This window comes from Pan troglodytes, chromosome 8, assembly GCF_028858775.2.
Source record: "Pan troglodytes isolate AG18354 chromosome 8, NHGRI_mPanTro3-v2.0_pri, whole genome shotgun sequence".
Lineage (NCBI taxonomy): Eukaryota > Metazoa > Chordata > Mammalia > Primates > Hominidae > Pan > Pan troglodytes.
This window is the reverse complement of record NC_072406.2, coordinates 41069837-41082753: the sequence shown is the minus strand read 5'-3', so window position 1 is coordinate 41082753 and position 12917 is coordinate 41069837. Positions and strand designations below refer to the sequence as shown.

At 39.9% G+C, this 12917-nt stretch overlaps 1 protein-coding gene across 22 annotated transcripts in view; it reads left to right on the top strand.

Annotated features, from left to right (window-relative positions):
* MPP7 (MAGUK p55 scaffold protein 7) overlaps nt 1–12917 on the top strand; it is a 255744-nt gene that overhangs the window by 215626 nt on the left and 27201 nt on the right. For all 22 annotated transcript variants that reach the window (XM_507720.7, XM_054660889.2, XM_054660885.2 and 19 more), the window contains one exon: nt 1470–1640. In XM_507720.7, coding sequence (XP_507720.3) covers nt 1470–1640 — 171 coding nt within the window. The remainder of the gene's footprint in view (nt 1–1469; nt 1641–12917) is intronic.

Sequence of the window (12917 nt, the reverse complement as noted above, 5' to 3'; positions counted from 1 at the left end):
AAAAAAAAAAAAAAAAGTTATCTATTTATCAAAGTTGATGAATATTCTTTTTGAAGAGAATGTATTTTTATACCTTTAAAATGTACTTGCATTTTATTTTGAACTTTGCAGCTGATATAAAATATATATAAGGGTTTTTTTGTTTTGTTTTGTTTTTGAGATGGAGTCTTACTCTGTCACCTAGGCTAGAGTACGGTGGTATGATCTTGGCTCACTGCAACCTCTGTCTCCTGAGTTCAAGTGATTTCTCCTGTCTCAGCCTCCCGAGTAGCTGAGATTACATGTGTGCACCACCACGCTTAGCTAATTTTTTTGTATTTTTAGTAGAGATGGGGTTTCTCCATGTTGCCCCACCTGGTCTTAAACTCCTGGGCTCAAGCGATCTGCCCTCCTTCCTTGGCTTCCCAAAGTGCTGGGATTATAGGCATGAGCCACCGTGCCTGGCTCTATTTCTTAATTTCATATGTGTCACATTATGAAAGCATAGAATTTCCATTAGAGAAAAGAACCTGAGGCTTGATGATTTATTCCATCCCCTGGAGTCCAGTTAAAGTTAAGTGACTTGCTGAAGATCAACTAATTGTTGACTGGGTGAGCCTTGTTCTGTCAGCCTGACTGACGCATAAGCACACGCTACACTACACACTCCCTAATTTAGTTTTCTTTTTGTTTAACAATAGATGCTGCCTGTGCCATGGGTACGTTGTTAGGTTATGCTTAGGATGTAATAGAAACTTTGTTCATGTTCATGAATGAGCGAACTTATTGTTTACATTTAAAATGCTTTTACAGTGTTTTTAACTTTTTCATATCAAATGTGTTTACCAATCAGTTCTTGATAAATTATGATTTTTGACTTATTTTGCTTTATTATAGTTATTTTACTCAATGATTTTTCAACAGAGCTCTTTATTGTTTAAACCAAATAAAATTTACATTATTATAACTACATAAATAAATATTAAATCTAAGTTATTGTTTTTATAAAATTGTGTACTATTATTTTTTTCTTACTGAATGCATTTCTAACAATATGATGATGAATAGGCCGGGCACAGTGGCTCATGCCTGTAATCCCAACACTTTGGGAAGCTAAAGTGGGTGGATTGCTTGAGGCCAGCAGTTCAAACCAGCCTGGGCAACATAGCAAGACCCTGTCTCTACAAAATATTTTAAAAATTAACCAGGCATGGTGATGTGTGCCTGTAATCCCAGCTGCCTGGGAGCCTGAGGTGGGAGGATCGCTTGAGCCCAGGAGTTCAACACTGCAGTAAGCTGTGATGGCGCCACTGCTCTCCAGGTTGGGCAACAGAGTGAGACCCTGTCTCTAAAACATTAGGGTTTTAACTTTAAAAACCCAATATTATGGTAAATAAAATCCAACCCAACTCTGAGAGTTGTTTTTTTTTTTTTGAGGGTTTCTTTTTTGGTTGACGTTACTAAAAATATATTTATTTTAATATTTGCAGCTGGTTTTAGAAGAAGTTTTCGTCTTAGTAGAAAAGATAAGAAAACAAATAAATCCATGTATGAATGCAAGAAGAGTGATCAGTACGACACAGCTGACGTACCCACATACGAAGAAGTGACACCGTATCGGCGACAAACTAATGAAAAATACAGACTCGTTGTCTTGGTTGGTAAGTGCTTGTTTCTGTGAGTAATTCTGAGGAAATGAGTGAGATAGTAAGAATTTCTCTTCAAAGTGAATCATACTTGAAGTTTTCAAGCTAAAAATCTCCTCCCCTTCAACACCTTTTGTCTTGTCTCTGAAACAAAATCTTTAGTTTTTTGTATGTAATTGACTTGCAGAGACTTTTAAGACATTTCTGAAGAACGGTACTGTCGTTTTTGTGGAACCTTTGTCAGGTGGGGATAGCAAACACTGTTGTAATATATGAAGCATACATCAGAGCAATTAAATAATAGAAGTGAATATTTTTGAACACAATGCAAGTTCGTTTCAAAGCATTTTGAGGCAGCAGCATGGTACAAGCTTCAGATGGCATTTAGACCTTCAGTGAAATAAAGTATTACAGCAGAGTTCTAGGATATTTCAAGCTAGAGAGTCAGCAAAGTCGCTTTAAAGTTGATAATTGGCTGGGTGCAGTGGCTCACACCTTTAATCCCAGCACTTTGGGAGGCCAGGGTGGGAGGATCACTTGAGGTCAGGAGTTTGAGACCAGCCTGGCCATCATGGTGAAGCCCCATCTCTACAGTGAAGCCCCATCTCTACAAAAATACAAAAATTAGCCAGGCGTGGTGGCACAGTCCTGTAGTTCGAGCCACCCAGGAGGCTGAGGCAGAAGAATCCCTTGAACCTGGGAGGTGGAGGTTGCAGTGAGCCAAGATCGCACCACTGCACTCCAGCCTGGGAGACAGAGCGAGACTCCATCTCAAAATAAAAAGGCAGTTAATAAAGGAATGTGGGTATTTTCACAAACATCGATTGCCTTGACTCAGATTTGCATCCTAGCATCTATCTTGTGCACCCTTCACAGATGTGAGTAGCCACAAGCTCCATGTATCTTCACTTCATTCTCAATGCATTTCTTTAAAAATGTAGCGAGAGATATTTAAACTTCCAGGATCAAAGCCAATGATTTTAGAAAAGTTTTGGAGTAGAAGAGCATGGTGTCTCTTAGTGTTAGTACATTCTCACACTGCTATAATTACCTGAGACTGGGTAATTTATGAAGAAAAGAGGTTTAATTGACTCACAGTTCCACAGGCTATATAGGAAGCATGACTGGGAGCCCTTAGGAAACTTAACAAGCATGGCAGAAGGTGAAGGGGAAACAGGAGCGGGCTTCACATGGCAGCAGGGGAGAGAGAGTGAGAGCGACAGGGGACGTGCCACATACTTTTAAACCATCAGATCTCGTGAGAACTCATTATCGTGGGAATAGCATGGGAGAAATCCGCCTCTGTGATCTAGCTACCTCCCACCAGGTCCCTCCCCCAGCATTGAGAATTACAGTTCAACATGAGATTTGGGTGGGGACACAGAGCCAAACCATATCACTCTTGTTAATTGTTCTTTTATAAACTCGTGATGATACTTATGGAAATGAGAATCAATGGAGAAGCTGAGAATTACCCCATCTTAGTAAGACGGAGTCCTTTGAAAGGTTGCAACCCATGCTGTTCATTGAGAGATGGTGGGTGACTCATGGGAAATGATGCAATTTCTCACATCTGTAGGTCCTGGAAGTGAACACTAGCATCATTACATATTAAGATTGTTCGCATTATTTTGAAACACATATTCACATACTTCAAAAGAAATTCAAAATTTCCTTTATTAATAATGTGCACATCTCCTAATTCATTTATACTGAGCCTCCTCAAGGAGGAGGAGGAAGAATTTATTTATAGCTTACAGTGCCCTGCTTCTCATCCTTATAGAGATGTGCTGAGAGAACATGCATTTCCCAGCTCAATGGGGCTACCTGAGACCTCCTGCTCCTCTCCCACCTCACTGTCCCTTCTGTGCTGCCTCCTTCACCAGCACAGATCACAGCAACATCTCTTCTGTCCCTGTTGTCTCTTCTCCTCAGCCAAGGGGAAAGACATGTAATAAAATGGCATTGAGGCTGGGCGCAGTGGCTCATGCCTGTAATCCCAGCGCTTTGGGAGGCTAAGCCAGGAGGATCACTTGAGGTCAGGAGTTCAAGACCAGCCTGCCCAACATGGCAAGACCCTGTCTCTACTAATAATATAAAAATTAGTCAGGTGTAGTGGCAGGCACCTGTAGTCCCAGCTTCTTGGGAAGCTGAGGCACAAGAATTGCTTGAACCTGGGAGGCAGAGGTTGCAGTGAGCTGAGATTGCATCACGGTACTCCAGCCAGGGCAACAGAGCAAGATTCTCTAATTAAAGAAAGAAAGAAAGAAAGAAAGAAAAAGGCATGTGTTAGTCTGTTGTGTGTTGCTGTAAAGGAATACCTGAGATTGGGTAATTCATAAAGAAAAATGATTTGTTTGGCTGATGGTTCTAATAGCTGGAAGTTTGGGCATCTGGCGAGGGCCTCATGCTGCTTTGACTTGTGAAGGCGAAGGGAATCCTGTGTGTGCAGAGATCACGTGGAGAGAGAGGAAGCAGGAGTGGTGGTCAGGCTCTTTTTAACAACCAGCTTTCTTGGGGGACAAATAGAGTGAAAACTCACTCACTGCCTCACGCCAGGGAGGGCATTAATCTATTCATGAGGGATCTGCTCTTATGACCCAAACACCTCTCCTTGGGCCCCACTTCCAATGCTGGGATCAAATTTCAACACGCAATTTGGGGGGACAAACATCGAGACTATAGCTAGAGGGAAAAATAAAATGGGAAACTTCATTATCTTGGAGGCCACCTCTCCAGATTTGACTCCATCTACACTCTGCCTGGTTTTGTTTGCCTTTCAGAGTCCCTAGGTTGTTGCCTTTTGTGCGCTGTCCAGAGGTTTGGGCTGTATTCAGCGGGGGATAGACTCTGGTGGGCTTTCCCCGATATAGTGGATCTGGAACTCTCTGAAGCTTTAAACTCCTCTGACACAACTTGGCCTTTCTTCATGGGTGTGCCTTAATCAGCCTCCTCAAAACTGTGTAATGGAACCCCAGCCCTACTGGTCAGCAGTTGAAACGGTCATCAGGACAAAAGAATATCACAGCATCATTCCAGCTACCTTTTGAGGCAAAATAATGCTCCCAGAATTATATATCACCACATTCCATTGTCAGCCAAAAATCATAGAATGACCTGAGGTATTTTCGCTTCTCCTGTCTGAATGCTAATTGTCCTGATCTGTGATCACTGATTGCACTAAAATTCATCTGGCTGAAATAATCAGTAAAGAGATTAATTGTACGCACTTCAGTTGCCCTGTTTCCCCTTTGGCCTTTGGGTTCCTGGTACCCGAATTCTGAATTGAATGTGGACTCTGTTTTGGGGCCAAGTGCTTTGCTTTTTTTCTTTCATTGTTTTCTCTTCTTTCTTTCTTTACTTTCCTTTAAATTCTGGGATACATGTACAGAATATGCAGGTTTGTTACATAGGTATACATGTGCCATATGGTGGTTTGCTGCACCCATCAACCCGTCATCTAGGTTTTAAGCCCTGCATGCATTAGGTATTTGTCCTAATGCTCTCCCTCCCCTTGCCCCCACCCCGCAGGCCCTGATGTGTGATGTTCCCCTCTCTGTGTCCATGTGTTCTCATTGTTCAACTTCCACTTATAAGTGAGAACATGTGGTGTTTGGTTTTCTGTTCCTGTGTTAGTTTGCTGAGAATGATGGTTTCCAACTTCATCCATGTCTCTGCAAAGGACATGAACTCATCCTTTTTTATGGCTGCATAGTATTCCATGGTGTATATGTGCCACATTGTCTTTATCCAGTGTATTATTGATGGGTATTTGGGTTGGTACCCTCCCTTTTCTCACTTTACTTTTTAATTCCCAGCAGAATCCTAAAGCCTTTTTTTTCTAGCCCTGTGATATCAATCCTATTGCAATGACTGCTGTTTCTGTCTCCTGTTTGAAATTCCTTAAGTTTGATTCCTGATTCTCAGAGATTTCCCCTTTGTCTTCCAACAGGGATATTCCCTCGACATAGTCCTAAACTGGAGATGCTAAATACTGATGCTCCCAAGTGGCACAGTCAGTGAACGTTTATATTGCCTTTGATAGGTGCTTCTGCCAATGTTTCCTCATTCTCTATAGATTTCCAGGCCTTAAGTAAATAATTAATTGCATTGCTTCAATGACAACCAAAATATCTGTTTGAACTTCTTAGGTTTCTCTGCTACTAAGATCTAACTGTCATGTTTCACTACCCTCTGCTGTTCCCAACTCCTTTCAAACAGTCTCAAGCAAGTTTTTAAATTTTAACTTGTTTTTAAGAGGGTCCTGTCCTTCCTCCATGCTATATAATAACAGTAACTAAGAGCTATGAGTGTATTATTTCCTTCAGTCCTCATCATGACTACATGGTAAATACTCTTATTATTCCCTGTTTTACAGATGAAGAAACTGAAGCACAGAGAGAAGTAGGTAACTTGTCTAAGATCCTGAAGCATTAAGTTACAGAACCGATTCAGACCCCAGCAGGTGGACACCAGAACCCTACTTCTTATCTTACTGTGGAATATGGCTTCCAATCTTAAAATTAGGGCAGTACTTGACACTGTGCTGGATCTAAATATCTTACTTTTTAAAAAATCTCCTTGATTAAAGGACTGTTCATTCATTTTCCTGACAGATACCTCCTTGCTTTGTGAAAGTTTAGATGTGAGTCTAGTGAAAGCGTTTATGTTCACTTGAATCCTGCCCACGTCTACAACTCGAGTTTCCAATGTAGGTCTCCCTAGGTCAGTTCAACAGGCTTGGTGGGCTCACCTCTCTCTTTCCTACACGCTAATTCTGCACACTGTCTAGGCAGGGTTTCTTACTGCACCTGTCATTACTATTTCACTGCCCTGCTCCTTAAAATTTTTCAATAAATTCCTAAAGTGCTGATTTTCCTGGTCTTTCCCTCTCAAATTTGTTCACATTTCCCATGGTCAACCTGGGATAAGTCTTCCACTTACCAGGAAAGGTTATATTCATAATCTGTCTACTGCCTTCAGAGTTCAGAGATTGTCTCTCAATAGTTTTTTGATTGCCATAGATAGAGGTAGTCTTGGAGAATATACAGAGGGAGGAGCTCCTGCCCTTCTCCTCTGACCTCCAGACCCTATTCCAGGGCTTGTCAGATTTAACATGCATTCTGGTCACCTGGAGGTCTTGTTAAGATGCAGTTTCTAATCTGGTAGCCTGAGGTGGGGTCAGAGAGCCTGCATTTCTAACAAGCTCCCAGATGATGCTGTTGCTGCTGGCCTGATTAATTAGGGTACATTTTGCTTTTCCCCTATTGCTGCTGGTTCAGATGCAGGTACTGTGAGGTCTGGTGCTGTGCACACAGGGAGAAGCCCTGTTGCTCTGTTTGAATGGGTTCAGTTGCCATTGCCTTCTTTGGTTAGTGATTGTGAATTGGCTGCCATTTATTTTGATTTTCTACTTTTCTTGGCATTGTATTTCAGTTTTGTGCTTTCTCGTGTATGCCTTATAATGATGGCTTAGAAACTTTTGGTTTCCTCTTAATCTTTCTGCTGTTCAGGATTTGCTCAGCAATATTTCAGGTTTTGGCTTGTCTGTTTTGATCAACAGATTTGTTATGATTATTAGCCTTTAGTCTGAAATTCCTCTAGGAAAATTAACTTTATGTGAAACTCTTTAGCCCCTAACACGTTCTTTTCCTATTTTGGAGCAATTGCTCGTATAAGGCAGTATTTCTTAAATCTGTAACAATTGGATTATAACAGAACAGACTTAATGGAGAATATTCATTTTGTTCTTTTTGTCATGTTAGATCACATTTTCTCTTCAGGCGAATTGTATTTCCTGTGTCTCTATATAAAAAATAGAGTAAAGGCCAGGTGCGGTGGCTGATGCCTGTAATCCCAGCACTCTGGGAGGCCGAGGCAGGCAGATCACTTGAGGTCAGGAGTTCGAGACCAGCCTGGCCAACATGGTGAAACCCTGTCTCTACTAAAAATACAAAAATTAGCCAGGTGTGGTGTCGGGCGCCTGTAGTCCCAGCTACTCGGGAGGCTGAGGCAGGAGACTCACTTGAACCCGGGAGGCAGAGGTTGCAGTGAGCTGAGATCATGCCAGTGCACTTCAGCTTGGGGAATAAGAGCAAAGCTCCATCTCAAAAAAAAAAAAAAAAAAAGAGGAAGAAAATCGTGTAAGCATGGTATATTAATGCAAACTTCTTAGTAATAGTTCTACTAAAGAAAAGATCTAGAAACTTTCCAGCATCAAGAATGCCTGTACAGCTGGAGGCTTGGAAATTTCAGCCCCCTGGTGTCATTAACAGAACATTCCACCTCTACCCCACTGTGGCCTGTGTACAGCACGACACTGCACAGTGGGGTCTGGTGATGGCCAAGGCGGTTTTATGTAACTGTCCTTCAGAAGTATTCCCTATTATTTGCTTTCTTCTTTGTATTCCTTGCTCAGAAACCCTTTCAGCTTATGTGTATGGCACATTGGAAGTATCAGAAGCTTAGAGCCTGTTACGTGGAGAAATCCCCATCTCTTTATATCCTGTGAGGCAGGATAATATAGAAGATGAGAGATGAGCCTCTGGGACAAGATGGCTGCCTTCCAGTCCTGTGATGCCCTTCAGTAGTCACATGACACAGGAACAATTCAAATTTTCTCTGGGCTTCAGTTATTCATATGAAAATTTGAGATAATAAAAACACCTACTTTCTAGGTTTGTTTTGAGGGTTAAACAAAATAATCTGTGCAAAGATGTAGGCCAATTCCTGCACCTAGTATGGTTTTAATAAGAAATATTTATTGCCCAGCATAGTGGTGCATGCCTGTGGTCTCAGTTGTTCAGGAGACTGAGGCAGGAGGATCACTTGAGCCCAGGAGTTCAAGACCAGCTAGATACAGTGAAACTTTGTCTCTAAAAATAAAAAAAGAGACTGAGTGCAGTGGCTCACACCTGAATTCCCAGCGCTGAGGGAGGCTGAGGCAGGGAGAGTGCTGGAGGCCAGGAGTTCAAGCCCAGTCTGGGCAACATAGTGAGACTCCATCTTTACAAAAAACAAAATAAAATAAAATAAAATTAGCCAGGCAAGGTGGTGTGTGCCTGTAGTCCCAGCTACTTGGGAAGCTGAGATGAGAGGATTGCATGAGTCTGTGAATTAGAGATTACAGAGAGCTGTGGTTATACCACTGCACATTCTGGGCTGGGCAACAGAGTCTAAAAGAAGAAGGAGGAGGAGGAGGAAGGATAAGGAAGGAGGAGGAAGGAGGAGAAGGAGAGAAGGAGGAGAAGGAGAAGAAGGGGAAGAAGAAGGAAGAGGAGGAGGAGGACTTACATATTAACTAAACATAATAAGATAAACATGAAATGTTCAACTATCAGTAGGCTTCTACTGGTTTTGAACCTCAGTGTTCAAAACACTTATTAGATTATCTAGAAGTTTATCATCTGAAATAGGTAATGAAGCCATGGACACAAATTTTGGAAATTCTGGGTTATTCTTGAATTAACTGTTTACTGTTTAGTTTATGATTATAGAAACGTTGTATACATAGGAATTTATTTCCTTGGCTCCTACAATGTGTATTTGTGTAGGAAGATGGAAAAAGTATAAGTGTCATAGTCCTCCTTGGAAATAATTTTTGGCTGGGTGCAGTGGCTCATGCCTGTAATCCCAGCACTTTTTGGGAGGCTGAGGCAGGTGGATCCACCTGAGGTCAGGAATTCAAGACCAGCCTGGCCAACATGGTGAAACCCGTCTCTACTAAAAATACAAAAATTAGCCAGATGTGTTGGCAGTCACCTGTAGTCCCAGGTATTTAGGAGTCTGAGGCGGGAGAATCACTTGAACCTGGGAGTTGGAGGTTGCATTGAGCCGAGAATGTGCCACTGAGTGACAGAGCAAGACTCTGTCTCAAAAAAAAAAAAAAAAAGGTAATAATTTTTTACCCAGTGTTTTCAAAGCCATTGGGAAAAGTGACACTTGCTTTGAAACCGTTTCCTAAATATTGTTGAGAAAATAAAAATATTATTTTTCTATATTATCATAATGCTATATGGTTTTTACTCTTGTATTTAATGATCAAGAAATAATAATAGACCAAGTTGTTACCATGGCAAAAATACAACAATGGAGGACTTTGAGCTGTGATCAGAAGTATTATAATTTTCTCTTCATTTTGAAAATGTATTCTTCTTAAGCCTCATTTTAGCCACCAAAACATCTCAATGACAGTTTCTGTTAAATTTCCTTCTGCATTTAAAAGTATTTTCTAGAAAGTATGTTGAAACCAAATGTCAGGCTTTTAGTACATTTTCCTACATGACAAGTCTTATCTTCAGTGAAACCCAACTTTTTGAAAAGTAAAGTAATAAAGTCAAATAATGTGTGTGTGGGTGAGGGAGGGAGCAGGGAGAAGACTTAGGTGTTAAAAAGCAACTAAAACACTTTTCACGTTTAAGCCAAAACAAGAGCAAAAATTCATCTTGTGGATATTCAGACAATTTGCGACTTGTTCTGTCTGGCTAGGAGGTACAAGAGAAACTAATAATAAATCTTTCTGTATATTTCACATTTTTAGCTTGAACATATCAGTACTATTCTGCTCTCCTTTGTGCTGAACCTTATATGCTGCCCAAAGACTGCTTGTAGAGGTAATTTGAATAAACAGGCATTTATTATAAGACTGTCACTATTTTTTCATAAAACTGTGGCATAACACAAAGCCTCCCACATAAAGCAGAGTGCAAAGTAAGTGCTCAAAACTAAATGTGAGTGTTAGTGTGTTTATTAGAATTCTCATATCTTTTGTTGCACTTTGATGGAAGGCTTGTAGAATTAGAGTTGGCTCTGGAGGATTTTATATAGATAACTGTAAAACTGAAAATCATAATGAAATTCCTGAGAATGTGATGGGTTTAAAATTATAACCCTTGTATGTAAAAGGTAAATGTGATCTTCACTGGAGTCACAGTTGGCTTTTTATGCCGTTGGCCAATCTTAAATATTTATTTTCAGACTTCATTTCTGGGCATAAACCACAAATCTTTTCATTCAACTGAGTTTTACGGTGTACCAGCTGTGCCAGGCACTGTTCTGAGCACACAAACATTTTTGCCCTTGTGCCATTTATGTTCTAATGGGAGAAGATGGACCAAAACCATATTTATAATAAATTAGTAAGAAATAATAAAATCACTTGTACAGTTGTTAGAAGGCGATAAGTCTATGGAAGAAAGTAAAGTGGAATGGGATAAGGGGAATGGAGAGTTGGGGACACAGACAGGATAGATTTTGAATTGGGAGCTTGGTGGCCCCATTCTGAGCAAACTCTGAAGTAAGGCAGTTTCTCATGCCCCCGTCTACTTAGCCACGGAACACTCAGGGATGATTTTATTTTGACCTCTTAATTTTATTGCACTCTTGTCATAGTTTTGAAGTAGAGTGAGATGAGTATTTTAGTCAGTCTATATAAGCGTAGAGTAAATAGCTGCGTGGAAAAAATGGTGCTCTTTCAATAAGCTTCCCACTTTTTACTTTTCTTTTGTTTTCCTTCCTTCCTTCTTTTCTTTTCTCTTCTTTCTTTTCTTTTTCTTTCCTTTCCTTTCCTTTTCCCCTCCCCTCTCCCTCCCTCCCCCTCCCCCTCCCAATCTTGGCTCACTGCAATCTCTGCCTCCTGGGTTTGAGCCATTCTTCCGCTGGGATTATAGGCACCCCGCACCACACCTGGCTAATTTTTAAATTTTTAGTAGAGATGGAGTTTCACCATGTTGGCCAGGCTGGTCTGGAACTCCTGACCTCAGGTGATGCGCCCGCCTCGGCCTCCCTAAGTGATAGGATTATGCCCATCCATATGCTTATTCTTTATGACTGTCATTTAAAATATACACATGTACGACATTTCATTGATTTCAGTAATTATTTTCACAATAGTAATACATATTGCTGTTCAAGTAAATGTTTATTCATTCGCTCAGAATGTGCACTAACATGTAAATAAGTATAGAATTGAAGGTTCAAAACACAACGCCTGAGACCATGGCCATTAACAGGTTTTTTGTTTTTTTGTCAGTATAAGAACATTATACCTGGTATTTCAAATCATTCTTTCAGTGCATGTATGATTGTGGGTGTGCTTCTAGGCGCTGATGTTATTGCCTCAAATCTTTTTCTACTCATTTAGCTTTGTTTTATTTTTTGTTTTGTTTTTTAGAGAGGATCTTGCTATGTTGCCCAGGCTGGACTCAAACTCCTGGTCTCGGGTGATCTTCCTGTCTCAGCCTCCCAAGTAACTGGGATTACAGGTGCAAACTGCTGCACCTGGCTTGTTTCTTTCTTTTTTTTTTTTTTTGTGGTATATGTCTGTATCAGATTAAAAAAAGTAGATTATTTGGGGAGACCATGTTTACAGAATGAAAAACTTGTATGCATCAACTATGAATTAATTTTGAAAGTATACTGTGCTAGCATTCTAATCAAAATATACTTTTTGTTTTTTATACATAAACATTTGTTACAAATCATAAACACCTAAACATATTTGGGGAATAAAAAGAAAATCTGAAACAGAACAATGAAAATACCCTACGTCTCATAATTACATTACATGAAATGAGGCAATAATGTCAACCAATTTCAAGATCATTTCGGGAAAAGGTGTCATGTATGTCTACCTTCTTCTATGTAAATTAAAGCTGAGAATTTGCTATAGATTTTTAACCTTTTTAAGATAAACATAAAAGAATCTTTGCATGTAGTTAACAGTGACTGTTTTCTTAAATTTAAAATCTTAAATAGAAATTGTATTAACATTTTATCGACACCTTAAATGGGCTACGTAACTTTGGTTAAAATGAATGAAACTTTTTATAAAACCATGCAACACATTTGCTTACTTTCAGTAAGGAGTTACTAATTAAATGCGTAAAAAGGAATTTAAAGTAGTATTATGCTTTTCTCATTATCTTAATTATCCAATTGACACACATTTTTCCCAAGACCTTCACGTAATACAAATTGATACACACAGCTTTATTCTTCCTTTCCAACATGGTTTTATAAATTCTTATGAAATATTTTTTAGATGAAGCAGATAAATACTTACTTACATTTCTGGTTTGGCTATAAACATTCTTTTCTTTTCTTTTCAAAGCTAAGAGACACACCAACTTTAGTTTACTGCCTGAATTCCAGATTAATAAGCTCCAAAATCATTTTTAATGTGCCTTTTTGGCTTTTACTTACATATATCATCTTTGTGTTTGATTTTCCTCAGTCCTGAATTGAGAATCCTAACACATATGCCCAGTGTCTGTGGCCCAGGCCTGGTCTGCC